The sequence below is a fragment of the Bubalus bubalis genome, chromosome 20, assembly GCF_019923935.1.
Source record: "Bubalus bubalis isolate 160015118507 breed Murrah chromosome 20, NDDB_SH_1, whole genome shotgun sequence".
In the NCBI taxonomy this organism is placed as follows: domain Eukaryota; kingdom Metazoa; phylum Chordata; class Mammalia; order Artiodactyla; family Bovidae; genus Bubalus; species Bubalus bubalis.
Genome location: NC_059176.1, coordinates 41,662,561 through 41,689,300, shown reverse-complemented (window position 1 = coordinate 41,689,300; position 26,740 = coordinate 41,662,561). Strand labels below are relative to the sequence as shown.

The 26,740-nt window shown below is 41.1% G+C and overlaps 1 protein-coding gene, 1 long non-coding RNA gene and 1 pseudogene across 8 annotated transcripts in view; 1 reads left to right on the top strand and 2 right to left on the bottom strand.

The window, feature by feature from the left end:
• Window positions 1-26,740, bottom strand: part of TJP1 (tight junction protein 1) — a 260,114-nt gene that overhangs the window by 106,403 nt on the left and 126,971 nt on the right. Inside the window, exon 1 of one of the 7 annotated variants that reach the window (XM_006066396.4) lies at window positions 5,880-6,041. The exons of the other annotated variants lie outside the window; for them this stretch is intronic. Within the exon in view, the coding sequence (XP_006066458.1) occupies window positions 5,880-5,906 (27 nt within the window). The 5' untranslated portion in view covers window positions 5,907-6,041. Of the gene's footprint in view, window positions 1-5,879; window positions 6,042-26,740 lie in introns of those variants that run through there. 7 annotated transcript variants of the gene reach the window in all.
• Window positions 6,205-8,466, top strand: LOC123330826. The gene is made up of 2 exons (XR_006547017.2): window positions 6,205-7,057; window positions 8,251-8,466. It is a non-coding gene; the product is annotated as an uncharacterized LOC123330826 (long non-coding RNA).
• Window positions 23,889-24,016, bottom strand: LOC112581042 (annotated as a pseudogene).

The following is a 26,740-nucleotide window of genomic DNA, read 5'->3' as shown; positions in this document are numbered from 1 at the left end:
CAACTGATTATGACAATATAGACCAACTAGAAACTATAAGCCTTTAGAGGACAGGGATATAAAACAAACTGTGCTCAACTAATGCCCACTGAACTAACAAAAAAGAACATCATTACTGAGGGCCTCCTAAATTTTAGCATTATGTACTGAATTGGAGAAGACTCTTGAGAGTCCCTTGCACTGCAAGGAGATCCAACCAGTCCATCCTAAAGGAGATCAGTCCTGGGTGTTCATTGGAAGGACTGATGTTGAAGCTGAAACTCCAATACTTTGGCCACCTGATGCGAAGAGCTGACTCATTTGAAAAGACCCTGATGCTGGGAAAGACTGAGGGCAGGAGGAGAAGGGGACGACAGAGGATGAGATGGTTGGATGGCATCATCGACTCGATGGACACGGGTTTGGGTGAACTCTGGGAGTTGGTGATGGACAGGGAGACCTGGCATGCTGCAGTTCATGGTGTCGCAAAGAGTCAGACACGACTGGGCGACTGAACTGAACTGAACTGAGAGAACAATCATAAATTAAGTTTAATTCACTTATCAAAACTGTGCACAAATTCAAAAGATTACTAATGACAATTTGAAAAGAGTGAAAATTCCTAAAACAGCCAAGAAATAAAATGAACTTTCACTCTTTGGGATGTATACTATTTTAAAAAACAAAAAATATTTCAGATAATAAAAAAACAATTTAAAATTAAACCAGATATATGGTAATCTTATGTTCCTAATTAGTATCCAAGTAATATTCATTCCAATCTTCAGCTCCCTCTGGGCACGATAAACTAGAATGATTGAGACCACTCATCAATCAACTCATTTCCCAGCATGCTACCAGCGTTAAGTGAGTTAGGGTGTTCTAACATATACTGAAATGCACCTACACACAAATAAAAACCTGTCTTCTGATACATCCCAAAGTTGAGGGCTTTCTGAGATTCGGTATTTAACACATTAAATCTCAAATGGTATTTTATGGTACAAATTTTGGCAACATTGGTTTTATCATGTTAAAACAGTGCTCTGAGTCACTATTTTCATCCACTTCTAGGATATAAAATGAAATTCCCTACCCCTGTAGTCACCACACACATCTTATTACTAAGGATCTGTTTAAGAAGGCATGGAAATCAAGCACCTGGCTAGCCCATCAAGGAGCAACTTGAACCCACTCTTGGCTGCAATAAATAAATTAGGAAGTACTCTAGGTCACGAATAGCAAAAGGCCTGTTTTTATTGCTGACTTGTATTAGAAATACTGTACTGAAACAGGCCCATCTTAGATTCAAAACTTGGTGAACTGTTCTAATGTCTCTTTCTACAAGATTTAAAAGTTAAGCTAAAGAGATTTTTCAAGATTATCTTCCAAAATTCAGAGATGCAAAGCAAGTTCAAGCCAAAGATTTCGGAATCATAATAGAAATTATCTTTTAATCTTACCATTTGATCAAAAACTCTACTAATAAAAAAGAAATCTGCTCATCCCCCAGCTAGTCTCCAGCCCCAGGAGGCTCAGTAAGTGTTGGCCGTTGAGTGGGTGACCGCACAGGGCCTGCGGTGAGCGGTGGCTAGGCAGCCAGGGACCAGTGGCACCACACTTAAGATTTACAGTCAGACTCCTGGTCTTTCATTAGATTTAATTTTTATCATGTCAGAGCAACATCAATAAATAGGATTACATTTCCAAATTTTTCACCAAAATTATTATTTTTAATGACATTTTCCTTAGCAGCATACTGCTGTCTTGTTTATACTCAGTTCTATTCTTAGAATGACACTGAGTATTACATTTGGTTTCTAATAGAAAAAAGATTAAAGAGCAAGTAAAAGTCAGAGCCAGTACATTGTTAACAGGATTGAAAAAAAAGAAAAGAAGTGAAACTACTGTAAACTTTTTCCTTCAAACCAAACAGGAAAGGGGACTCCATCTACTAGCCCACAGCTTTGAGAACTGCATATGGGTCTTAACCGCATGACTTGTAGGTGTGGATGGCTGACTTCTGTCACTTACTGACAGTCACCAAAACATAGCATCGGTCTTTCTTAAATACAAAATAAAAGTTTTCAAGTCCCTAAAATGAAATCATCACCGTTCTCAAAAAGGAAACAAAAGAAAAAAGGGTCTTTCCTAATAGCACAGAGCAATTTCTGCTACTGAACAATCTGGGGGGGCAGCACTGGGCAATCTGAAAAGCACCTATCTAATGGAACTGTCCTAAAATGAACTGGAGAGCTGTAAATGTGGTCAGGGATTATCAACCAAGGATATAAAGGACAATTCTAACCATAAGCATCTACAATGTCAAACACACTAACATAAAAAATTAAACATCTTTCCCTTAGATACTATAAAAATATTTCTAGTTAAAAACAGGACACATGTATACCTATGGCTGATTCATGTTGGTATTTGATAAAAAACAACAAAATCTTATAAAGCAATTATCTTTCAATTAAAAATAAATTATACAAACTTGACAGGTACAGAAAAATATTACCACAGTGAAGCTCAATAAACACTGAAAGACACAATCAAGTGAATTTTCATAAAGCAACGTGAGTTTTCAGTTTACCTTTAAAGTAGCAAGAGGGCTTCCCCAAAGCAAATACACACCAATCACAAAGTACCAAAGCTAAAACTATGTCATAACAGCCACTCAAGACAATTCCTATCTACAAGGTTAATTTTGTAATTATTTTCATTCATTTAGCTATATTCTACAGTTAACTTTCAAATGATCAGCTATTAAGAATACAATAAATCAATTCCTACTAAGTGGCGTAAATAATTTCCATAGTAAAGTACACTAAAATTTTGGAAATAATCAGTGGGAAAAAAAATCTGTTTGAGACAAAATGGAAACTTTTAAGCAGCAAAATGTGTAACAGAACAATGCTACATTTTATTGTTTCCTCTGGAGTGAACAGCTTGAGTCCACAAGCTGAACTTCCTTCACACTCTGTGATTCAACCAATGGAAATGTCTCTAACTATTCCTGTCATTTTCTCACATAATTAAACAATTCCTTGGTGAGACAGAACTACCCTCAAATTCCTGGTTTCAATTTTTGAATCATTTGCATCAGGTACACTAGTGATTCTGTTTGCAAATTCAGATATGTACCACAGATTAAAACTTTTCCTTTATTACTGAAGTTAATATGCACAGAGAAGCCCTTTCCACTGAGGGCTTTTTTAAAGCCTCCTACACTTTCTTCTAGTGTTTTATGATTTATCTTCTCTGCATATTTTCCAAACGGATTTGGGGGGGGGGGATGGCCTAAGGGCAGAAACAACATATATATTTTCAAAGGATAGTCCACAGTCCCAGCACCCTATACTAATCCATCCTTTCTCCAGAAATCTATGATGTTATTTTTATCACAGTCTCAATTTCCTCTCCTGTAGGCTAGGTGAATTTGGGGAAGTTACCTTATCTGTTTCAATTTCCACATCCATAAACCGGGGATAACAGCAGTGCTCATTCATAGGGATACTATGAGAATTAAATCAGTTAATTCATATTAAGCACTTAGAACATGCTAACACACATTAAATGCTGATGACCATAATCACTAAAAACTCATAAACACACAGATGTTTCTGGACTCTGCGATTCTAATGTCCATTCCTGAACTAAATGACTGCTTCAAATGACTCTGAATTTATAACACATTAGATTTTCTAATAAGGCTTCTTTTTCTGAACTTTGACAGTTATTATCCATTTATTTTATCAGATAAACTTTCTCATCAACACATTAAGTTTTCTAGAATACCACACTGGAATTTTATTTGGAATTGTATTAACATTTATATACCAACTCTAGGAAATGTGATATTTTCTACGATATCCTCCCCATTCAGAGACTGTATTTTCTCATTTCACTTACTGAAGTTTTATGTCCTGTAAAGTTACCAACAATCGCTGTATTTTTCCTAGGTTCAACCTTTTTGGAGAAAGATTTAGTGGTATATATCAGAATTTTAAATGCACATACATACCCTTTGATTCAGAAATTCCATTTTTAACAACGTGACACACAGTACTACTACACACATGCAGAAAAATATAAGGCTATTTATTACAAAATCCTGGAAACAAGTTAAATGTGTATCAGTAACCATCTGCAGCCTATTCATGGAATGGAAAAATATTCAATCATTACAAAGAATATAGAATCAAAGATACTGACTGAGAGTTCTACAAACTATTATGCTAAAAGCAAGAAAAGCAAGCTGCAAATTCATGGGTTTTTCTTAAACAGAAGTAGGGCAAACAAAAATATCACATGTAAACTACTGAGTACATACACAGCCTGGTTCTTATTAAGCATTTTAATCATCTTAGAAAATTAAATGTTACTTGGTTGGTTGAGTATTATTTCATTTCCCCCATCTTTTATGGCCTTTCTCTATATAAGATTTAACGGTGGTCCCAAAATACAGCATTTTAGAAAAATAAGCTTTCAACTGACATTCTACTCAAATATTTAAGAATGCAAACGTCCCCAAAATGTAATGTTTAACTAGTGATACTTGTTAATACGCCATAAAATCTCAACACCATAATTCATGAGGACAAGTATGACTCTTTCTAAAGCATCATTTTACTATGGCAATCCACTGAAAACTCATTTCTCTCCGTAAGTGAAATATCCTTTTCGGATATCAAGCGCCAGAGAGCACACTACAGGAACACAGTGACGCTCTCTATAATATGGAAACAAAGCCTCTCCTCCCTGGAAAGGAAATCCCAGGAAAATAAATAGTGTAAGACTATTTTAAAATTATGCGAAAATTTGCCTTTTATTCTAAATCTTTAGATCAAGTTTTACCTTTAGATTGGTCTTTATCAATGTAGAGCAATAAAAGTACACATAAAAGTTTTCTTAAAGAGACAACACTAAATTCCTTACAAGAATTTACTCACCGCTAAACGTAACCGCTAACTTCCAGCCAAAAAACAGTCTTGAGTTCAGAAAGTTTAGGGCCTAATTATGCCTAGTCCAAGATGCTATGAATAAACATCTCAAACAGAAAAGAAAAAAACCAAGCAAAAACATGAAGCCAGCACCCGCTTAAGCACCTGATACTACTTAAAGTAATAAATTGATTTTTAAGCGAGATTTTTACTCTTCATATTTCTGTATTCCCGCAACCGTTTACGATGGAAAAGATTAAGCTGTACAAAAGGAGAGGAGAATATTAACTGATTTTTAGGAACTTCAGCTTTTTCATGTAACATACGAACTGGCTTGAAAGCACTGAGAAAATGGCACAGTACTTCAAAGCATATGAAAAAACTGACAGGAAAACGTTACTTTTTTAACGAACCCAAGGTTTTATTTTTAAAAGTTCACTGTCCATTTTTAAGGGCATTGTGCGATACTTTTGAAAGTGTAACTCGAATTAAACTCTTAAAAAGTGTTAGGAAGTTAGTTTTTCAAATGTCACCTTAAATAAATAAAACAGCGAAAAGATCCAACGTACTCCACAGAGGCTGAGTGCCGTCCCAAAGCCGTGTCGCGGGCGCGCGCATACCAGCGACAGTGACATCAGACCGAAACCACACGGTTTCACCAGGGACCAGCCACTCCCGCAGACCGCAGCCGCCGGGGTGGCCCCGGCCCTCCCGCCGCGCCCCGCGCCCGGCTTCCCGGCGGGACCTGTTGCGCGTCCCCGCCCGCCCTGCTCCCTCCTGCCGCGGGCCGGGGCTGGAGCCGGGACCGGGCAGCGACGCCGCCGCAGTGCACCTGCCCGGGCCCCGGCGGGTCCCGGCCGGCCCCGGCACCGCCGCCCGCCCCCTCCACGCCAGCCCGGCAGCCCGCGGGCAGAGAAAGAAAGGCCCCCAGCGGACGCTCCCCGAGGCGCTCACCTTGGCGGCCGCGGCCCTGGCGGACATCTTGTCTCTCCCGCGCCGCGCAACGATCCTCGGACCCGAGACTCCCCGCCGCCAGCCGCCGGCTCCTCACGCCGCGGCCCAGATAAACATCTCCCAGGAGCGAGCGGGGCGGGGGCTGGGGCGCCGGAGAGGCCCAGCCCACAGGGAGGGGACTGAACTCGGACAAAAGTCCGCGCCGCGCCCGCCCCGCCCGGGGCTCCCCGCGGAGTGCGCCCGGCCGGCGCCTCCTTCCGAACGCTACGCCCGCAGCCAAGCCGCGGGCACGTCGGCCCACCGCTCGGCCGCCTCGGGGCCGCCGCCGCCCGCAGTCCGCCCGCCGGCTCTTCGGGGGACGCTTTAGTACGTAACTTTCCGGGAACGAGCCGCAGCAACGGGACGTGGCGTCGGCGGGTTGAGCCGGCGCCGGCAACCGCGGACGACCACGCAAACCTGCCGGCCCGGCCCGGCCCGGCCCACTGAGCATGCCCGGCCTGGGGGTGGGGGCTGGGGCGGCGCGATCAACGGGGGCGGGGCCGTAGCAGGAGGGGCGGGGCCACGAGGGCGCGGGGCGAGCGGCCGGTCCGCTTCCTGTCCGGATGCGACCCCTGTCGCGGAAGGAAAAGCCCAGTTTCCGAAGTAACTTGGGAGACGGAGTTTCCTGTTTGTTCGTTGCACGGTCCGGCGGAAAGCGCCCCGAAGGAGCGAGCCCCCGCATACCCAGCCTTTGCGACTTGGAGAGAGACGCCCCTGGCCACGACCTCCGCTGCCCGCCTGCCTGAGCCTCGCTGGGAAGTGCTTCCAGGCTGTCGTAGTGGACGGACCGACTGCCCCGCGAACACTGGTCACGGGGTCATGGGCACCCGAGGGCCCACCCACATGAGGCCTTGATAGAGATCCAGCACCACCTTCAACAGCCCATGTAGACAGGGATCCCAAACGCATATTTTTGCCATAAAAAATCCTGGGATTCTCAGTGGCAAGGGAAGGGGTCGCGCCGGGCAGAGCCGCGAGGACGTTGGGTCCACAGTCCAGGGGACCGGCCCGCAGTGCAGACGGCCTCGCTAGACACCAAGGAGTATTTCAGAAACCTCTCCTGCCCTCGTTGTTCTGCACTCTGTAAAACTGAAGCTCTCAAATGGTAACCTAAAGAACCTAGTACAGTCCCGCAAAAGGTACATAAGAAATGGAAAAAAGCAGAAACTATGGTTTCCTCTTTAGAATTCAACTGTAGGGAAAATCTAACTTAACCAAGAAATACCTGCCTATCATACATAAAAATGAATTAAAATTTCAAACTAAAATACCATACATTTTGCAACCTGAAGCTACGGAACTAAAGTGAAAGTTGTTCAGCCGTGTCTGACTCTTTGCGATCCCAGTCCATGGAATTCTCCAGGCCAGAATACTGGAGTGGGTGACCGTTCCCCTCTCCGGGGGATCTTCCCAACCCAGGGATCGAACCCAGATCTCCCGCTTTTATGGAACCTGAAGCATTCTGCAAATCAAATCCTTTCTCTTTTCTCGTCCTCTCCCCGCCCTCCCCCGACAGAAATGATTACAGTCATTTTTGTTTTAAAGTCATGTTGGATGTGACTTTTGTTTTATTCACTTCAGAACTGTAATGAAAAATTTCTTAGGAACATTTTTTCAATGTGGCGTTTCATTTTTTATTTTCAAAGGTTGACTGTGGAAAAATCTTCCACGTTATCTTTATTAATCTACCCATTTAATAGGATGTGCAGTCAGCATGACCTGCCCAGAACCAGATGCCATTCCTTTAACAGACCTAAACCTGGAAATGTTTAAAACAAACGCAGAGACCTTTCCTCTTTCCTCATTTGTCACTTTTCACCAGGCCTACTGTATCTAAGTTAAATGCTAGATTACATAATGATATGTCAAAGATCTAATATATCTGATGACAGTTTTAGTTTATTTTTGCCATGGTTTTAAAAATAATGAAATTAAGCAAGAAATTTAAGCTTGAGAATACTATGCTTTAAAAATTACATTAATAAAAACATTTCAATAATTGTATGCTTTAAAATTTTCTCTAGTGGTATTTATAATATCTAAATTAAGCTGTACAACTTTTTTAATGTATCTCCAATTCTCTAAAGAATGAAGAGGAAGTTTTTGTCATTTGTAAAAATAAAGGTAAAACCTAGTTGTCAATTTAAAACCTATCTCCATTCCTACAGTTTATTTCTTAGAAAATGCTTTGATAAGAAATGGAAAGCATAAAGCATAATTTCAGATAGTTAGTTGCCCCTTTAACAATGAAGAGTTTATCCACTGAACATCAAAAAAAAAAAGTTTCACATTATACCACAACTTTAATGTCTATGTATGGATCTTGTTGTAGCTCCTCTGGATCAACTACATGAGAAGAAATACAAGCAAATTTGAGAGTCTCCTTCAGAATTACAATAAGCTTTAACCAAGAATCTCTTTTGACTGCACAGACTATTTCTGGTCATCTAATGCAGACTGAATAGGAAACTAAAAAACCGCAACACTTAAAAGACAACTTCCTGTGGGATTTTTGGTGTCTGTGGCTCAGAGTGAAAAAAAAAAACTATGTGTACAAAATCTTTATTAATCTTTTAGAACCATTTATTAATACAGCTTTGACCAAGTGAACAACTATATCCATATCCACGTTTTATATATGTGTATTTATGTTTCTATTACCAAAAATAGCCTTAGAAAACTGTTATGTGTTATAGTATGAGCGGTGAGTTTACACATGAAATACAAAAGGGAAATATGGCACTGCGGAAGAAAACGAGACAATCTTGATGATGTCACAAAAGAGGATATATACACAAAATACTAGAATTAGGAGAACTTTATCAGAGCATCAGAAGAGCAATATAAAATAAATACTTCTACTCTTACTCTTACAGGGTATCTTAAAAATTCTAAAAAGTGCTTCAGAGTTTTCCTCCACCAATAAGAGTTGTATAACACTTAACAGAGAAATGCTTTGTGAGGCTCATAGCATTTCTTCATTTCACAGACCAGTAAAATTTCACACCCACACACACACAAAACCACTTTGGGGTACAATATAGGATGACCAATTTTTAATCTTACTTTATTTTGCAAAGTGAAGACATTTTAAAATAAACATTATGAACTGTACACTTAAAGATGGTTACAATTGTAAGTTTTATAGATTTTGCCACAGTAAAAAAAAAAAAATACCGAAAGAACGTTACATGATATCACCAATATCATTTCATTTTTTAAAAGGACATAGAAACACTAAAAACAGGACTTTTTAAATTCAATTCAGAATAAAGGACAATCCTTCGTAGGAAGAGCTCCTCCTAAGAAAGAGTAGGGCCGTACTTCTCTGAGCAGGATAAGGCAGGGTCTCTCTTTTTAGGTTCCTGAATGTCACACAGCCAAGCCCACTGTACACTCCATAATCCCATGGAGTCCAGGACTACAATCTCTCCTTCACAGCTCAGTTCCCCACCTTCTACATTCTCCCAGTATCATGATCACTGAAATCCCCGTCCTCTCCAAGCCCAAGCACGTATTTCACAGAGAAAACAGAAACAGAGGAATGGAAACTCCCTTATCTTCCTGCCAAATATGACACACCGACCCTAACACCGGGCTTCCCAGGAGGCAATGTGGTAAAGACCCTGCCGCCAAATGCAGGAGACACAAGAGATGTGGGTTCAATCGCTGGGTAGGGAAGATCCCCCGAGAAGGAAATGGCAACCCACTCCAGTATTCTTGGGCTTCCCTGGTGGCTCATATGGTAAACACTCCGCCTACAATGCAGGAGACCTGGGTTCGATTCCTGGGTTGGGAAGATCCCCTGGAGGAGGGTATGACAACCAACTCCTGGTGAGTTACAGTCCATGGGGTCTCAAAGAGTTGGACATGACTGAGCATGTGCACGCGTGCACACACACACACACACTCTAACACCTGCTTTTCTCCTTGCTCCCTCCCGCTGGGTTAGGAATCCCATTTGGGGGGCTAGCCCTATCAGTTCTCCCGCCATCACCTTTGTCCTCCCTCAGCTAAAGGTTCTACCTCTCAAAATTCATGCTTCCCCTAATGTCTCCCATCTTAAAAACAAAACCCTCTGACCCACCCAGGCTACCTTCCTCCGGTGTGCCAGCGCTGCAGCTATACAACCCGGCGCTGGGAGGACCCTGCACCTGGGTTTAATGCTCTGACTCTGAACAATTTTCATTTTGGATTTGTGTTTAGTAATTGAAGGTTGAGGGACAATGCAAGGCATACTGGAGACCTGGGGCCTCAGCTCACGCTGGCCCTGGTTCCTGTGGCCTCTGGGGAGGGCTTCACCAGGCAGTCTGTGCCTCCCTGCCTGACAGGGATAGGCAAGTGCTGGTATCACAGCATCCTGCGTAAGCAAAGCTATCACTCACCTTGGTAGGAGGGGAGCCTCTTGATCAGCCCCTACTGGGGATACTGGGGTACCCGGGCTTCCCAGCCTGGAGATTTAAGGACCCTTTCTGGGTGCTGTCTACTGTGGATGTGGCAGCTTGGCTCCCCTAGACTTTGTGACCAGCCCGGCTGTTTCAGTCAGGCGTTTGATGAGAAGGAGGTTCTGGTAGGCCCAGCAGACAAATGGGACCCCCAGGGTCCATGAGGGTCTGTCCTGGCTGTGATTGTCCCCAGGCCCAGGGGTGCTCCCAGTGCCTGTGAGTGGGGAGTGGGGTCCTCTTTCTCCTCAACCGTTCTGACTTGGCCAAGGCTGGTCTCTTCTACTGGCTTGAGAGACAACTCCAGGAACAAGCCCTGACATATCAAGTGTGTAATTCAGCTAAGTCCTCATATGAGTTCTGATGTCTGCATCTAAAACCAGCCCAATACAAAGATACATGATAAATCATATGCACCTTTAATGGTACTTTGTCCTGCATTTTGAGCAAAGGATCCCACATTTTCACTCTGCACTGGACCCCACAGGGACACAAGCAGCTCAGAGTCCACCCCTGCTAGACAGCATTCTCTCTGTTCACGACAAGCTGCCTGAGACATTCCCCGCCCTGCCCCACTCCTGTGTCTCTGTGATCAATTATGTAAAAGACTTGAGTTATAGACAGATGTTAAAAGTCCATCTGGACCACACTGCCCATTCCCACTACCCAGGAATAACAGTATTTAAATCTAACTAGAGAGTATATACCAGATCACTTTCTGCATATTTATTTATGCATATACATGGAAAAAGAGAAAGAGAGAAACATGTAGATATATAGCAATGCCTGTTTTCTTTAAACGAATGATAGACTACATTTACTATCTTACAATTTATTTTTTCACTTAATATTCTTGTCTTGGAGATGATGTCAAACAACAGAAATCTACCTCATGATTTTTAAATGGCTGTCTAGCATTCCACAGTATGGATGTACCATAGTGTATCTAGGGTTTCACCAGTGGCTTAGAGGGTAAAGAATCCACTTGCAATGCGGAGACCCAGGCTTGATCTCCAGGCAGGTAAGATCCTTTAGAGAAGGGAATGACAACTCAAGTATTCATGCCTGGGAAATCCCATGGAAGGAGGGGCCTGGTGGGCTAGTCCATGGGGTCGCAAAGAGTCGGACACGACTGAGCACACACATGCACATACTTAGTTAAAATAAAAATTTTAAACTGATACTGTCAACTTGCCAACCAAGAATATTAGGTCAACCTATCCTGTCTCCCTGTTAATACCCTGTGAGACAGGATATCAACCTTATATTAACACTTGATATATTAACCTTATATATTTCGCCTGTGTGGTAAACAAAAATGGTATATTACTTGGCATGCATTTCATTTAATCCTTTTTTCTGTTGGGTTACTTCTCTTATACTTTGTTGAAGTTCTCTAAGGATCCCTTTGTATTTCATGCATTCTAAGTCTTTTTAGTTTACTGTCTGTGTATCTAAGTGTGTGTGTATATGTGTGTGTGTGTGAAATAAAATTTCCTTTGGAACAATTTTAGCTTTACAGAAGAGTTCAAAAGACGGTACAAAGTATTCCCTTATACTCTTCATCCAAGTTGCCCAATGTCAACATTTTACGTAACTCTGGTATATGTGTTAAAACCAAATAATAACAACAATTTTCTAATATTACTAACAAAAGTGCATCAAGTTCTACCAATTTCAACTCTAATTTCTCTGATATTCTAATTTTGCAAAGCCTCCTTCTTTCCAAATGTTATGAACACAATTTTGGCCATGTTAATTTTGAGGCTCTAGAGTTTCTCAAGTTCAAGCCTATGAGCATGACTATGAAGGAGGCAGAGAATGAATTAAAAAGTCAACAGAGGACAACACACAGGGTACACCTGGAGTTTCATGGTTCTTAATAACTTTTTAAAAAATGTCTTTCTCATCTTGCTGTTTATACACCAGGGCTTCCCTGCTGGCTCAGAAAGTAAAGAATCTGCCTGCAATGAGGGATACCTGGGTTCAATCCCCAGGTTGGGAAGATCCCCTGGAGAAGGGAATAGCTACCCACTTCAGTATTGTGGCCTGGAGAATTTCATGGAATGCACAGTCCATGGGGTTGCAAAGAGTTGGGGACATGACTGAGTGACTTTCACTTCACATAATTAATTTACAGTATTGTGTTAGTTTCTGCTATACAGCAAAGATATTCAGGTATATATAAACACACACATATATATTCTATTTCATATTATTTTTCATTATGGTTTAATTCAAGGAATTTTTTTCTCAGACTCATCTTTGTAAAATAACTTCTGTGAGGTATTTTCTCAACCTCAGACAACAAATGGAAATTAGAAGAAATCTTTCTATTTCACTTTAGTTTGCAGTCTGTTTCCCAAATGTACCAAACTCATTGAAGAGGGAGATATATTTTTTAAAAGAAGCTAAACAGTGTCATCTGCCAAAGAATATTTGGATTGTTCTTTTACGCTTGACACAGGTAGGTATGATAAAACCTTTATAATACTAGTCTTTTAAAACAAATAATAACCAAAAAATATAGAAAAGCTAGTGGAACTTCATTGAAAAAGATGTTAAGTTTTTTTCTATTTAACATAATTTCTAAAAGGAAATATATTTGCAAAAGAAACACTGGAAGGAAAATTAAGAACAAATGAAAGGACTTGCCTTCAGAGAAGGGAGGTAACACTAGTAACACGAGACTTTTCTAGGCAGACTCTATACTGTGGTTTTGACTTTGGAAACAAAAATGTTTTACATATTTTTAAAAAATGAAATCAAGAAGAAAAAAGGCATCTGTAAAAACTGAAAACCAACTGGGGTGAGAATATATAGATTAATTTGGTGCCCTAACCATACAAAGAAAAGAATGGTTTTCAGTGACTTGTCCAAAGTACTTTGATGGAATTCTCAGTGGAATATTTTCTAAGGAAAAGGGGACTACAGAGAAAACTTAAATTTCATCCAGTCAGAAAAGACCCTGATGCTGGGAAAGATTGAGGGCAGGAGAAGGGGGCAAAAGAGGACAAGATGGTTGGATGGCATCACCAACTCAATGGACATGAGTTTGAGCAAGCTCTGGGAGATAGTGAAGGACAGGAAAACGTGGTGTGCTGCAGTTCATGGGGTTGCAAAGAGTCAGACAGGACTCAGCAAATGAACAAGTCTGTTACTAATGATATCAGCACTATTATTTTGAAACTTTTATTTATGTGTGTGTGTGTGCATTAACTAATCTAAAACTGTTACAAACTCACTAGTGTACTAATACATGATAATGAGCTGTTTTACTTGTGTATTACCTAATATATACTTAATATATCTTAGTTATTATTTACAATTTATAATATTAGCATTATCACATTATATATATAGTAGTTCAAAGTTAAATGTAAATACATAACAATTTCAAAGTAATAATGCTGATACAATATATTATTAGCATTAGTATATGCTAATAATAGTAATATTACATGTTTTCACACATTAGTTAATATATCAATACATATTAGTGTATGTTAACATACACTAACCAAAACTTTTCATTGAAAAAGGAAAGAGTATGAAAAGCAAAGAAGTTAAATGAAAATTCTGCAATTCTAATTTAAGTTAAAAAATCAATTATACTTGATTTTTAAAACATACTTAAGAGAAAAAGAAACATATATGTATTTATATGTACCAGGACTCCCTGCAGATACCAAAATTCATGGAGGTCCCCTATAAAAAATGGTGCAGTATTTGCATATAAACCGATGCACATCTTCCCATATGCTTTAAATCACCTCTCAGTTCAGTTCAGTTCAGTTGCTCAGTCATGTCCGACTCTTTGAGACCCCATGAACCACAGCAGGCCAGGCCTCCCTGTCCATCACCAACTCCTGGAGTTTATCCAAACTTATGGGATGCCATCCAACCACCTCATCCTCTGTTGTCCTCTTCTCTTCCTGCCTTCAATCTTTCCCAACATCAGGGTCTTTTCAAATGAGTCACCTGTTCACATCAGGTGGCCAAAATATTGGAGTTTCAGCTTCAACATCAGTCCTTCCAATGAACACCCAGGACTCATTTCCTTTAGGATGGAGTGGTTGGATCTCCTTGCAGTCCAAGGGACTCTCAAGAGTCTTCTCCAACACCACAGTTCAAAAGTATCAATTCTTCGGCACTCAGCTTTCTTTATAGTCCAACTCTCACATCCATACATGACTACTGGAAAAATCATAGCCTTGACTAGATGGACCTTTGTTGACAAAGTAATGTCTCTGCTTTTTAATATGCCATCTAGGTTGGTCATAACTTTCCTTCCAAGGAGTGTCTTTTAGTTTCATGGCTGCAATCACCATCTGCAGTGATTTTGGAGCCCAGAAAAATAAAATCAGCCACTGTTTCCACTGTTTCCCCATCTATTTGCCAAGAAGTGATGGGACCAGACGCCATAATCTTAGTTTTCTGAATGTTGAGCTTTAAGCCAACTTTTCACTCTCCACTTTCACTTTCATCAAGAGGCTCTTTAGTTCTTCTTCACTTTCTGCCATAAGGATGGTGTCATCTGCATATCTGAGGTGATTGATATTTCTCCCAGCAATCCTGATTCCAGTTTGTGCTTCCTCCAGCCCAGCATTTCTCATGATGTACTCTGCATATAAGTTAAATAAGCAGGGTGACAATACATAGCCCTGACGTACTCCTTTTCCTATTTGGAACCAGTCTGTTGTTCCATGTCCAGTTCTAACTGTTGCTTCCTGACCTGCATACAGGTTTCTCAGGAGGCAGGTCAGGTGGTCTGGTATTCCCATCTCTTTCAAAATTTTCCACAGTTTATTGTGATCCACACAGTCAAAGGCTTTGGCATAGTCAATAAAGCAGAAACAGATGCTTATAATACCTGATACAATCTAAATGCTATGTAAATAACTGCCAGTGTGCAGCAAATTCAAGTTTTGCTTTTTGGAACTTTCTGAAATTTTTTTCTGAGTATTTTTCATCTGCAGTTGGTTGAATACACGAAGAGCCCACAGATACAGAAGGCTGACTATATATATGTGTCTTCCAGCTCTTGCCAGACAAAGGACTAAAAACAATAAAAACTCAATAGTAATGAGTCCAACCACTGCCCACACTGTCATCTCCAACCAGGAATGGATGATTATAAGTAACATACAAGATAGGCTTCCCTAGTGGCACAGATGGTAGAGAATCTACCTGCAATTCAGTAGATGTGGGTTCAATCCCCAGGTCAAGAAGATCCCCTGGAGAGGGTGGCTACCCACTACAATATTCTTGCCTGGAGAATCCCATGGACAGAGGAGCCTGGCAGGCTATGGTCCATGGGGTCACAGAGTCGGACATGACTGAAAGACTAACACTTACTTACTCCCCCATATATCCTGAGATATATTGTGCTGGAAAGCAAGGGCACTCTCAAGGGATAATGGTGCCAAGGGAGACAGAAGCCAACAAGTAGCTCCCAAGGCCCAAAGATGAAACAATTTGAGCCTCAAAAAAATGCAAATGATTGAAACACACTGAATATCTAAAACCCATGATGATTTCATAATACAAGCATACCTCATGTTACTGTACTTTGCATTTTCCATAAACTGAAGGCTGTCAAGGATGGCTAGCATTTTTTTAGTAACCAACTACTTTTAAAGTAAGGTATACACATGCTTTTTCAGACACAATGCTATTATTGCACACAGACTACAGTATAGTGTAAACATATCTCTTGTATGCACTGGGAAATAAAATAATTTGTCTGACTCTACTATAATATTCACTTTATTGCAGCAGTGTGGATTAGAACCTTTCATATCTTCGAAGTCTGGCTGTAATATCAAAAACGAGGGGAAAAAAGAAAGAGATACCCCAAACCACTATGAATTGAGTAGCTCTAGATATAACTAGTGCACCAACTCCTTATTCTGTAAGCCATCAATGAAAAGGGTCAGCTGTCCGAACACGGTGCAGATAACTAAATGACTCTGATGAGGGAAAGTTCCTTGTAAAAGAAACTCCAGCTAACAAAATCTGGAAGAAACAATTAGGAAATCACTGCCTTATAATAATTGAAATAACAGATTTGTGTAATGATCATCAAAGGGTCAGCCCACCCATCAACGTTAGCATCAGTGAAAGCAAGACAAGCCTCCAAACGACGAGACTGGAAGCATGGGGGTCCTCTTTAAAAAGGACACCTGCTCCAAGAGTGGCACTGAATGAAATTCACCCACTAGGCAACTTTCACAAACAGAAGTACAGGAGCTAGAGATGCATGTCAAATGATCCCAAAAGGAAGCAGCCACACAAATGCAGACTGCGGGAGGTTCTTTGTAGGAAAACAGACCAGTCTTCAAAGCAGATCAATAGGGCAAAAAGAAAAGAAAGGCAAGTTGGGACTGCTATGGACTTTATATGGGCAGAATCCTTTCCAAATCTACCTGCTGCAAAGAGACAACTGGGAAAATTTATGGACTAAGTGCTGACAATACCACGACATGACCATGGCTGGCGGCTACCTAAGCAAGGTCTCCTTTTTCAGGGGAGGCATATTGAAACATGCAGAGCTGAAACAGCACCATGGGACTTGCTTGAAAATACTTCAGCAAAGAGAAAACTTTTAAAACAGAGGCCAAAAAAAGGCAGCAAAATACTGAAAATTGTTGAATCCAAATGATGGGCATTTAAGAGGTTTAATGCATTATTCTTTCTACTTCCGGGTAGGTTTGAATGGTGGTATGCATTTGAAATTTGTTATGAAAATACACCCGTCAGCACAGGTAGATACATTGCAAATAACTGTCATAAATTCCTGCAAAACCCCTTTGGATGTCCCACTGCAATGTGATGTGACAGCTCTTCTTGGCATGAGGGAGAGTCCTTCTTTTCCCCTCCTTGAATCTGGGCAGCAGCATGACTTGTTTCAAAGGGCGAACACAGCACAAGCAGAGGCCTGAAAAGCACCTGGCTTGCTCTCTCTCTCATTGCAGACACCCCTGCGACCCCCAGGAAGGAACCCAGGTTAGCCTGCAGGAGCGGTCACAGGGGAAAGAAATGAGATGCTCAGGCTGACAGCCTGCCGGCCTCCAGACATACGAGCAAGGAAATTGTGGATCCACAGTCCCGGCCAAGTCGCAGGCTGATGGCATCTGCGTGAGTGAGCCCAGGTGAGTCTAGCAAAAGGAACCCCTCAGCTCATCTGAGCCCAAACAGCCAGCCCACAGAACCATGATTATGTTTAAAGATGCTAAGTATGGGGGTAGCCTGTTACAAAGCAAGGACAAACTGATATGTAAACTAAACCTGTAGGTACACAAACATATGCAAAACATCATCAGCTTCTTAGTACTGTGGGGCAAAGGCATGCACCCGGTCAGGGTATCTGAATGGGAGTTTCAGGGCACTGGAAAATGATGCACTGAAACTGCTCTAGAGACAGGGCAGGCTTGAGTAGTCTGCCTCCTTTTGTATGTATAATGAGAGCTAAAAAACCAATCAGTCCCTCCACAGATAGAGGCAAGTATGCCAGATAAACTTAAGGGAACATTTTTTTTTTCTTTTCAGGACTAAAAAGGTCTGGCTGTAACCCTGGTCACCGTGATCAGACGTTGACACAAAAGCCTTTGGGGTGGTTGGTGGATGGCCCTGCCTGTCTCCTCAGACACACCCCAACTAGCCAGTGCTAGAGAGAGGCTGGCTGACCCTCCCTCTCCCTAGGGCCGCGCTGGGGCTGCCTGGCACCCAGGAACACATCTGGGCCACCTTCCAACAGGGCAGATTTCACCCTGTGAACCCCAAGAACAAATCATGTCTCCTCTTTACGACAGATGTTCACCAGCAGATGATGGATTCATGGGATTAGAGAGTGCTCAGGGCGTCACGGATAAACTAGGCAAAGTCACTGAGGTACACAGGGATGCTTCAGCTAAGGTATTTTTTTACTAAAAGAAAATATGAAAAGATTTTAAACTATGATCAATTTAGCTGATTTACACAGCTTTAAAATGATCTTCATAAGGACTGTGTAGCTCATCTTAGTGTCATTAGCGAAATATTGTACTTGTAAAAGAAAATTTCAACATAGTTAAATATTTCTCCAAATTATTTCTCCATAATAGCTATTTATTTGGAAATATTTGAAAGTTAATTTGCTCCTTTAATTTTTGATGAATATGACCATTTTCAGTAAATTAGAATTACTTTTCACACCCTTGTCACCACATTTATAAGCTAATTTATCCAGTCTCTTCATTTATATTTTTAAAGGTGCAGTATGGTTTTTTGGAAGTACAATTTTTGTTTGTTTCCTTTATTTATTTTTGGCTGTGTTGGGTCTTCGTTGCCATGTGGACTTTTCTCTAGTTGCAGTTATCCAGGGCTATTCTCTAGTTGCAGTGCACAGGTTTCTGACTGCAGTGGGTTCTCTGTTGCTGCACACAGACTCTGGATGCACGGGCTTCAGTAGTTGTGGCACTTGGCCTCAGCAGTTGTGGTTCCCAGGCCCCAGAGTACAGGCTCAATAGTTGTGGCGCACAGGTTTAGTTGCTCCGTGGCAAGTGGGATCTTCCTGGATCAGGGATCGAACCCATGTCTCCTGCATTGGCAGGCAAATTATTTACCACTGAGCCATTAGGGAAGGTCCCTGTAAGTACATTTTTTTAAAGCACAAGAATCTTGAAAGTAAATAACCATATTTTACACTATTTTGAATTAGCATATTATTATTCAATAAATGCTATAAACCATGCAGGAGACCTGGGTTCGATTCCTGGTTTGGGAAAATCTCCTGGAGAAGGAAATGGCAACCCACTCCAGAACTCTTGCCTAGAAAATCCCATGGACAGAGGAGCCTGGTAGGCTACAGTCCACTGGGTCGCAAAGAGTTGGACACGACTGAGCAACTTCACTCACTCAAATGCTGTAAAAGCTTTTTTGGACTATGGATTTGGATTAACATTATGCAACAAGGTTTAACAATATTTTGGGGAAGAACGGACTTAAATTTTTTTTTTAAGTGGTGGCTGCTTTGTTATCTGTGAAACTACACTTAGAGAGGACACATGGAAATCTGAGGCTGAGCTGAAGGTACACCAGGAACTAAGAGCCCCAGACACATCCCTCACCTGGGAGAGGCTTTGAGCTCCTGGCAGCTCTGCCTTCTCTTCTGGAAAGGGCCACACAAAGGGCTAGGAAAAGCCATTAACTCATTATCTTTCTACTTAAAACTAAAACAAATGTTCTCTTTGGCTAACAAAGTGTGGACACACATGCTGAAAGCATCAAAGAGAACGTGATGGAAATATCTGGAAAAGGTCTTCTGGGACTAAGGTTTCCTTATCTACACAGCAGTGGGGGTGGGAGATGGGGGCTGACTCCAAGGGATTAGTGTGGGTGGGGCTGGGCTGGATTAATTCTAAGACCCTTTCCAGCCGTGACTTTCAGTGATCTGAACAGTCAAAAACTGAAGATCCTTTTCATTCCTGAGGCCATGAGGCCACTGTGGGATGTGGTTATTTGGAGGTCTTACAAGTTTGGGAAATATACATATTATAAAACCATATACTTTGTTTCTATGAAAAGCTAACATTAGACCAGTTCAATCTTAAATGTGATTAATATTTCCACAAGAGAGTACATATTTATATAAAATGAAAAGTTTTATAACAACTGGGCAAATTAAAAAACACATAAAAATCCAACTTAATTTAAATCTGTGTGTGAGAGTATGTTTTGAAAGGGTGTGGTTTCCTGGCTGGGTTGTTTGGAAACATTCTGACAAAGCCAAATTCACTTTTCTGATATCCTAAATCAGCAAGGAACAGGCACCTAAAATAGCACAGAAATGGATATTCCTATACATATAATCAATTTAAATCAGCTAAGAACAGTGATTTTTAAAAGATTTCTAATCTGTATTCTCCTAATTCCCTTTTAGAGATAGTCTACACAATTGGCTGGATTGGAAAATGTAGCAACACTTCCCATACTTTTCACTCATTCACTCATTAATCCTCAGCAAATATTTCTTCCTTGGCGGCTCAGACAGTAAAGAATTGCCTGCAACGCAAGAGAGCCAGCCAGGTCCTATCCGTAGGCCACAAAGATCCCCTAGAGAAGGGAATGGCAACCCACTCCAGTATTCTTGCTTGGGAAATCCTATGGACAGATGAACCTGGTGGGGTCGCACAACTGAGTGACTAACACTTAATTTTTTACAAATATTTATATATCTCTTAGTATGTGCCAGAAATAATGTCTGTTAATTTTTTTTTCCAGTTTTTCTTTTTCATACTCCTGCCTTTGTTAGGTATGAGGCCATATTCAGATGACTCAAGCATACTTGTAAAATTGAAATATAGTTGATTTACAACACTGTGTTAATTTCTGCTAAATAAATAAATAATTTTAAAAGAATACCTTTAAAATATGGTACTAAAACCAGAATGCTTTCTTACTAAGGGAGAAACACACCCCTCAGGGTCACCCCTCACATTGCAGTGTCAGCAGGAACAAAGAGATATTCAAGTACTTTCTTACTGTTCACCATCCCCATCCCCCACAAGGGAAGCACAGTTCCGGATGGACTTAACTTGTGCTTCTCCGACTATTGTTAAGAGAAGTTATTCTTGTAATGACCAACTTTTAGAGAGTCAATCCAGGACACAGCAATAACAGACAAAAAAACATAATAATATAACATTTAGCAAGTAATTTTACACATATTATTGCTTTAACCTAAAAAATAGGTATTGATGGAAATTATATTATGCTGCATTATTTCTGTTATATAAATGTTATTATTTAAATAAAACAACAACAGAATTTGCTGAGTGGCAATCAGTAGTAATTAACAGGAGAAAAATGATGCATGAGAAATATGTAACAATATTTTTAAATGTTTCTTGTGTCCTCTGATACAGCAATTTAGTCCATTTAAAATCATTTATTAGATATTTAGATTTTGTAGACTGTGATGGTACAACTACTCTGTGTCATACTGTCAGGGTGCATACATGACTATGAGCTTGTCAGAACGCACAGAACTGAACAACATGAAGAATGAACTCCAATGCCAGCTATGGGCATTAAGCGAGTGAGTGAAGTGAGTGAAAGTCGCTCAGTTGAGTCTGACCCCTTGCGACCCCATGGACTATACAGTCCATGGAATTCTCCAGCCCATAATACTGGAATGGGTAGCCTTTCCCTTCTCCTGGGGATCTTCCCAACCCAGGGATCAAACCCAGGTCTCCCAATTTGCAGGCGAATTCTTTACCAGCTGAGCCACAAGGGAAGCCCAGCTATGGACATTAGTTATTTTAAATGTTAAGTCCCTCTGCATTTAATAACTTTTTTTCCTTCAGCACATTTTGTCTTGTATTAGTATGCCACTGTGGCTCTCTTACAGTCACTGTTTGCATGATATGTCTTTCCCATTCTTTTACTTTCAACCTCTGTGAATCTAATGGACTTTTTAAAAAATCCAGCCTGACAATCTCTGATTTTTGATTGGAGTCTTTAATCCATGCACATTTAGTTTTATAACTTATCTAGTTGGAAGTATCTCTGCCATATGGATATTTATTTTCTATACAACTCTGTGTTTTGTTCCTCTATTCCTCCTCTATTGTCTCTTTTTCAGTAAGTAGATGTTTTGTTATGTATCATCTTCATTTTTTCATGGACCTTTGGACAATTTTTGGTTTTAGTTATCTTCCTGCATGCTCGGTCACTTCAGTCATGTCTGACTCTTTGCAATCCCATGGACTGTAGCCCGCCAGGTTCCTCTGTCCATGAGCTTCTCCAGGCAAGAATACTGGAGTGGGTTGTCATTTCCTTCTCCAGGGGATCTTCCTGACCCAGGAATCAAACCTGGGTCTCCTGCATTGCAGTCAGATACTTTACCATCTGAGCCACTACCATTTAACTACCATACACACACACACAAATGTCCTGTTCCTTTCTGCTCCACAACACCATAGGGTATTAGTATCATTACTCTGTTTCCTTTCCCTATAATACCTGCCTGCCTTTGTCAAGCCCACAGGACAATGATGCCTGGTGTCAGTCCACTGCGATGACATCAAGCTAAATATCCTCTCAACAAAAACGAGCAGGTTTTTAGACTTGCAGTAATTCATTTCCACCTCTCCAAAAATGTCCACCCACTTCATATCTAAGACAGACTTGTTAAGCAGGTTGTCTGCATCTATAAATTCATCAAATGAGCTACATCTAAAAGATCCACTGTTTTATAAAAACTCTTCATTTTGAAACAATTACAGATTCAGGAGAAACTGCAAAGCAATGTACAGGGAAGTTTCATGTTGCCTTCACCCTGACCACACTGAGGTCAGCACCAAACACATCCCCAGGACAACACTGCTACCAAAAATGCACACTGGATAACCAGAGACTGTCTGGATTTCATGAGCTGTCTGTGCATGGGTGCCTGCTCTATGCTGCTTGTTTTAACCACAACCACCACCCCCTCCCAAGACATTCACTCACACTCGGCCTTTCCCACAGGGCTCCCTCCTATCAGCCCTTCATAACCACACCCATCCTGTCCCCCATTCCCTGACCCAGCAACTAGTGATCTGATCTCCATCTCTGTAATTACATTACTTCACAAATATTACATATATGTAATCACAAGGTATGTAAACTTTCAGAACTGGCTTTTTTCACTTGGCACAGTTTCCCTGAGATTTCCACAAGCTGGTGAACATCCCAGTGGCTCGTTCCCTCTTGGTGCTGAGTGGTGTCCAGGGTACGGATGGATCAAAGTCTGCTCAACCCTCACTCACTGAAGGATACCGTCATGGGCAAACCCGCTATGAGTGTCTGTGTACCGATCCCAGCATGGAAATAACTTCTCACTTCTCTGGGATAAATGCCCAAGAATTCAAAAGATGAGTCCCTACAGTGAATCCATGTTTAGTTCTGAAAGGAACTGCCCACCTATTTTCCAGGAAAGCTGTACCACTTTACATCCTCACAGCAATGACTGAGGGATCCAGACGCTCTGCGTCTTCGGTATTGTCCATAGGTTACCCTTTAGCCACTCAGATGACTAAGTGTGTAATGGTATCTGAGATGGTTTTAGTTTGCATTTCCCTAATGGCTAATGATATTGAACAGCTTGTCAGGTGTGGGTTTTCTTTTTTTTTTTTGGCCACACCACAAGATCTTCATCCAGAGCCCAGGAACTGAACCCTGGCTCTTGGCCCTGAAACTGCAAAGTCCTAACCACTGAACTGCCGGGAAATTCCCCCATTTTCCCAACAAATTTTTCTTTACTGTTATTTTGAGAATTCTTTAAACAATTTAGATATAAGCTGTTTGGATTTGTTGGATTCCTGGTTTGCAAACACTTTTTTCTGGTAAATAGCTTATCTGAATCCTTTCAATAGACTCTTTTCCAGAGCAAAGGCTGTTTTGATGAATTCGAACTTATCAATTTTTCCCTCTTATGAATCACACTTTTGGTATCAAGTCTAAGAGTTCCTAGCCCTGTTCTAAGTCCTGAAGATCTTTTCATACATTGTTTTCTAGAAGTTCTATAGTTTTACGTTTTACATTTAAGTTTGTCTATCTTTTTTTTTTTCAATTAGCAATAATTGCACCTTGTAAACCTCACTGGTTACGATACTGCCACTGTGCAAAGCTTGTCAATCATTCTTCAGTTCAGTTCAGCCCCTCAGTTGTGTCTGACTCTTTGCGAACCCATGGACTGCATCACACCAGGCTTCCCTGTCCACCACCAACTCCCAGAGCTGGCTCAAAGTCATGTCCATTGAGTCGGTGATGCCATCCAACCATCTCATCCTCTATTGCCCACTTCTCCTCCTGCCTTCAATCTTTCCCAGCATCAGGGTCTTTTCCAATGAATCAGTTCTTCGCATCAGTTGGCCAAAGCATTGGAGCTTCAGCTTCAGCTTCGGTCCTTCCAACGAATATTCAGGACTGATTTCCTTTAGGATTGACTGGTTTGATCTCCTTGCTGTCCAAGGGACTCTCAAGAGTCCTCTTCAACACCTCAGTTCAAAAGCATCAATCTTCAGCACTCAGCTTTCTTTATGGTCCAACTTTCATATCCATACATGACTACTGGAAAAACCATGACTTTGACTTTGTGGGCAAAATAATGTCTCTGATTTTTAATGACTTTGACTTTGTGGGCAAAGTAATGTCTCTGATTTTTAATATGCTGTCTGAGTTTGTCATAGCCTTTCTTCCAAGGAGCAAGCGTCTTTTAATTTCATGAATGTAATCAGCAGTGATTTTGGAGCCCAAGAAAATAAAATCTGTCACTGTTTCCATTGTTTCCCCATCTATTTGCCATGAAGTGATAGGATCAGATGCCATGATCTTCATTTTTTGAATGTTGAGTTTTATGACAGCTTTTTCACTCTCTGCTTTCACTTTCACCAAGAGGCTCTTTAGTTCCTCTTTGCTTTCTGCCATAAGTGTGGTGTCATCTGCATATCTGAGGCTATTGATATTTTTCCCTAGCAATTTTGATTCCAGTTTGTGCTTCATCCAGCCTGGCACTTTGCATGATGTACTCCGCATATAAGTTAAATGAGCAGGGTGACAATATACAGCTTTGACATACTCTTTTTCCAATTTGGAATCAGTCTGTTATTCCATGTCCAGTACTAACTGTTGCTTCTTGACCTGCATATAGGTTTCTCAGGAGGCAGGTAATGTGGTCTGGTATTTCCATCTCTTTAAGAATTTTCCACAGTTTGTTGTGATCCACACAATCAAAAGCTTTAGTGTAGTCAATGAAGCAGAAGTAGATGTTTTCCTAGAATTCTCTTGCTTTTTCTATGATCCAACCGATGTTGGCAATTTGATCTCCGGTTCCTCTGCCTTCTCTAAATCCAGCTTGAACATCTGGAAGCTCTCAAGTTTACATACTGTTAAAGCCTAGCTGGGAGAATTTTCAGCATTACTTTGCTAGTGTGTGAGATGAGTGCAATTGTGCGGTAGTTTGAACATTCTTTGGCATTGCCTTCCTTTGGGATTGGAATGAAAACTGACCTTTTCCAGTCCTGTGGCCCCTGCTGAGTTTTCCAAATTTGCTGGCATATTGAGTACATCATCTTTTAGGATCTGAAATACTCAACTGGAATTCCATCACCTCTGCTAGCTTTGCCTATAGTAATGCTTCCCAAGGCCCACCATCATTTTTAAACTACCCAAATGGATAAGTTACACCTCTCTCAGAGAAAATAGTTTTAAAGCAAAAATGTAATTTGAACTTGTGGAAACAAAGTTTTAGTTGAGAAAGTTGCCCTTATCTGATGACTTTACTTTTAAACAGTCATTAAAAAATGAGTCATCTTCTCACCATATGAGTTTTTGCCTCAACCTAAACCTAACAGCAAACAACTTGGATGCAGTTGCTCCATCTTTTCCTAGGTTTCTTACACATCATCAAAGACCATCAAGCAGTTCTGAAGAAATAGCATACAAATATTCAGACCTTTTTTCTCCATTCTCATCTTCAGTGTGTATCCAAATCAGAGAAGGACATGCCTTTTATCTGCACTTTGGAAAAAGGATTTGGGGGGTGAGAGTGTAGGGAATACTATTTTATGTCAGGTCAAAATTTTAATATCACACGATGCCTGAGAACACCACCAGCCATTGGGTCGACAATCTCTTTGCATTTCTATAAATGCAAACATTGCATTAAGTGCTTCTAAACATTCTGAGGGAGAAGGCAATGGCACCCCACTCAAGTACTGTTGCCTGGAAAATCCCATGGATGGAGGAGCCCGGTGGGCTGCAGTCCATGGGGTTGCTAAGAGTCAGACACGACTGAGTGACTTCACTTTCACTTTCCACTTTCATGCATTGGAGAAGGAAATGGCAACCCCTCCAGTGTTCTTGCCTGGAGAATCCCATGGACGGAGAAGCCTGGTAGGCTGCAGTCCATGGGGTCGCACAGAGTCGGACACGACTGAAGCGACTTGGCAGCAAACATTCTGAGGAAGCTGAAAAGTAACCAAACACTTACATTAGGAAAGCAGTTCAGGTGAATCTTTTTAAGAGTGTTGTGTATGAGGTATGCAGGCACGTAGCATGTGAGACCAATTCAGTTTCTTCACTCAGACTAACTGGGATTCACATTTGCTCTGTCTGCTAAACAGACGGATAAAGAGAGTAGGACAAGATATCAACAACCTTGCACTGTTTGCTTACTGAGATATCATTTAAACCTTCACAGAAACGAAAGAAAGTGTTAGTTGCTCAGTCATGCCCGACTCTGCCAGCCCATGGACTATAGTCTGCCAGGCTCCTCCATCTCTGGGATTTTCCAGGCAAGAATATTGGAGTGGGTTGCCATTTCCTTCTCCAGGGAATCTTCCTGACACAGGG